Source organism: Pongo pygmaeus, chromosome 21, assembly GCF_028885625.2.
Source record: "Pongo pygmaeus isolate AG05252 chromosome 21, NHGRI_mPonPyg2-v2.0_pri, whole genome shotgun sequence".
Taxonomy (NCBI): Eukaryota; Metazoa; Chordata; class Mammalia; order Primates; family Hominidae; genus Pongo; species Pongo pygmaeus.
In genome coordinates this window covers 52,790,567-52,793,906 of record NC_072394.2, presented here as the reverse complement: position 1 = coordinate 52,793,906, position 3,340 = coordinate 52,790,567, and the positions used below count along the sequence as shown (strand labels likewise).

General features: G+C 64.9%; 1 protein-coding gene across 1 annotated transcript; it reads right to left on the bottom strand.

The window, feature by feature from the left end:
* Positions 1 to 954: 954 nt before the first annotated feature.
* Positions 955 to 3,045, bottom strand: CEBPB (CCAAT enhancer binding protein beta). Its single transcript, XM_054466513.1, has one exon. The coding sequence runs from the start codon at positions 2,590 to 2,592 to the stop codon at positions 1,555 to 1,557; it is 1,038 nt and encodes a 345-aa protein (XP_054322488.1). The 5' UTR covers positions 2,593 to 3,045; the 3' UTR covers positions 955 to 1,554.
* Positions 3,046 to 3,340: the final 295 nt, after the last annotated feature.

The window sequence follows — 3,340 nt, the reverse complement described above, 5'->3', positions numbered from 1 at the left end:
TGCCAGGCACTGTGGGACGCTGTACATGTATCCACTCACATCCATCTACATCCTCAACTCTCAGGAATGCCATCCAGGGCTGGATGGGAGTAGGGGGTGCAGTGAAAAGCCGGAAGGGGCAAAGGGATCAGTGGGCAGGGAAGAGGAGCCCGTCCCAGGGAATCAGAGCTAGCAGCCCCAAGTTTGTGCCTGGGCTCAGCCACCTTGAGCAGGCAGGTGAGGTGGGCTGTGTCCACGTCTGGGCAAAGAGGGCAGGTGATGAGCCTCCCATCCCCAGGAAAGGGAATCAAAGTGTGGGAACCCCTCCCCCACCTCTCTCCACCTGGCCTGGCCTCTCCCCTCCTGCTGGCCAGGGACACACAAACACAGACTCACCCACACATCCAGGCTCCCCTCTTTAAAATACACATGTATACACAAACTGTGTTTTAAACAACCCACCCCACTACACTGACCAAAAGCATCTGCCCTGACTCGGGCTCAGCAGGACCAAGACCTGAACCCCCTCCTCCTGCAGTCCACAGGCCTGCCTACCTAGTCCCCAAACACAGGGCAGGGGTCACAGACCTCCCAGCCCTTCCAAACCCAAGCCTGACACTCGGGACCAGCCAGAGGCTCCGGAATCTCTTCTCAAGCAGGGTTCCCAGCCACCCGTCCCGGCGCCCAGGGGCTCTGAGTCAGCCTGAATGCCTGACCCATTACTCTTCTCCCCTTTCCCCCGGGGCTGGAACCCCATCTCAAGCAGACCCTGTGTGTGTGTGGGGGGGGGGCGGGGGGGCAGCAGAGGAGGAAGAAAAACCAGCTGCAACACCCCCACCCAACCACCAAAACCTCCAAAAATAACAGCAGGCCCCCACACACAACCCCCTACACACCAGAAACGCAAAAACAAAATCCTACAAATCCAAAATAAAGTGAAAAAAAAACAAAAGCCAATTACTGCCCCCAAAAGGCTTTGTAACCATTCTCAAAAAAAAGTTTATTAAAAGTGTTCTTAATGCTTGAAACGGAAAAGATTCCCAAAATATACAGACGCCTCTTTTCTCATAGAAATAGATTATTTTTTATAATACAAAAAAAAGACCAAAAAACAAAACAAAACAAAACATCAACAGCAACAAGCCCGTAGGAACATCTTTAAGCGATTACTCAGGGCCCGGCTGACAGTTACACGTGGGTTGCGTCAGTCCCGTGTACACACGCGTTCAGCCATGTTTAAACCGATTGCATCAACTTCGAAACCGGCCCGCCCGCCGGCGCCTGGAGAGGGGCAGAGGGAGAAGCAGAGAGTTTATCATTCATCTGTACACATAGACGTTTCTTCTTTAAATAACACCACGGGCGGGAGCCCCATCTGCATGTGCGGTTGGTTTGGACAAAAATATAGATATATATATATATATAATAAAATATTAAAATTACCGACGGGCTCCCCGCGCTGCCAAGTGCCCCAGTGCCAAAGTTTTGCCGGCGCCGCCGGGGGCGGGGGCGAGGGCGCGGGCGCTCCCCGGAGTCTCGGCCCCGGCCGGCAGGGGGACGCGCGCGGGGGCCGCGCTAGCAGTGGCCGGAGGAGGCGAGCAGGGGCTCGGGCAGCTGCTTGAACAAGTTCCGCAGGGTGCTGAGCTCGCGCGACAGCTGCTCCACCTTCTTCTGCAGCCGCTCGTTCTCGGCCGTGAGCTCCAGGACCTTGTGCTGAGTCTCCAGGTTGCGCATCTTGGCCTTGTCGCGGCTCTTGCGCACGGCGATGTTGTTGCGCTCGCGCCGGATCTTGTACTCGTCGCTGTGCTTGTCCACGGTCTTCTTGGCCTTGCTCTTGACCTGCGAGGGCGCCGGCGCGGCCCCCGCGTAGCAGGCGGTCGGGGGCGCCTTGGCGTCAGCGGGGCTCGGCGTGCCGGGCGGGCTGGACGACGAGGACGTGGAGAGGCTCCCGCTGCTGCCGCTCGGCACCGCCTGGTAGCCGAGGTAAGCGCGCAGCGCGTACGGGAAGCCCGCCGCCATGCCTGCGCCGCCGCCCGGCGCCCCGGCCTCCTCCTTCCGCTTGCAGTCCGCGGGCTCGAAGCCCGGCTCCGCCTTGAGCTCGGAGGGCGGCGGCGGCGGCGGGGGCGGTGGGTGCAGGGGCGCGAAGCAGCCGGGGTGCAGCGCGCCCTTGGCGGCCCCCAGGCGCCCCAGGCTCACGTAGCCGTACTCGGCTGGCTTCTTGCAGTTCTTGCCCCCGTAGTCGTCGGAGAAGAGGTCGGAGAGGAAGTCGTGGTGCTGCCCGGAGGAGGCGGGCGCGGGGGCGGGCGCGGGCGGAGCCGCCTCGAAGGTGTCCGTGGCCGTGGCGGGCGCCGGGGCCTGCGGCGCGCCCAGCGGCTCCAGGTACGGGCTGAAGTCGATGGCGCGCTCGTGGTCGCCGATGCTGCCCAGCTCGCCGGCGGGGGGGCGCGGCCCGGGTCTGGCCGCGGGGGGCGCCGCGGGGGCTGCCTTGCCGCCGTACGCAGCAGCCAAGCAGTCCGCCTCGTAGTAGAAGTTGGCCACTTCCATGGATTTAAAGGCAGGCGGCGGCGGCGGCAGGGGGAGACATGCTGGGTCCCAGGCCACCAGGCGTTGCATGAACGCGGGTGCCCGGGGAGGGGGCCTGGGGCTGCCCGCTCCGGCCGGCCCGCAGGTGGCGCGGCCTCCCTGATCTGAGCTGTCGCCGCTGCGTCGCTGCTGCTGCTGCTGCCACTGCCGGGGTGGCCGCTATTAGTGCGGGGGCTGGTGGCTGGACCCTCGGGTGGGTCCCCTTCCCAGTCCCGTGCGCGGCTCTGACTCGCTAAAGTTTCTCCTGAGCCCGGTTATTTATAAGGGCGGCCCGTAGCAACCGCTGCGTCACGCCGGCCCCTCCCGCCGCGCCGCCGGGACGCGAAGGACACGGCCGCGGCCGCCCGAGACCCCCGGGAGGACGGCGGCAGGGCGCAGCGGAGGGACCGGGCACCCGGAGCGCGTTTTCGGGGGGCCCCCGGGCCGCAGGGGGCGGCCTCACGCCCCCTGCCCACCCCCGCCCGGCCGCCCCGGGATTGGGAGCGAGAGGGGGCGGTGCGACCCCGCCCCCGGACCGCCCCTCTGGGCTGGAGGCTGTCCTGGAAGGCGGGGGAATCGGAGGAGGGGGCGACCTGATCGCCTTCCCCCCGAGACGCGGCCCCGGCCCGCCCCCTGCTGGAGGAGGCGGAGGTTTCAGGAGGGCCGAGCAGAGCCCGGACGGCCGACCAGGGTCGGCTCCCCGGGCCGAACCCTGGAGACCCCAGCCCGCAGCTCTAGCTCCAGGAGAAGGGACACATCTCCGTGGCCCTTCCTCCCCTAAACTCCCACCTCCTCCCCA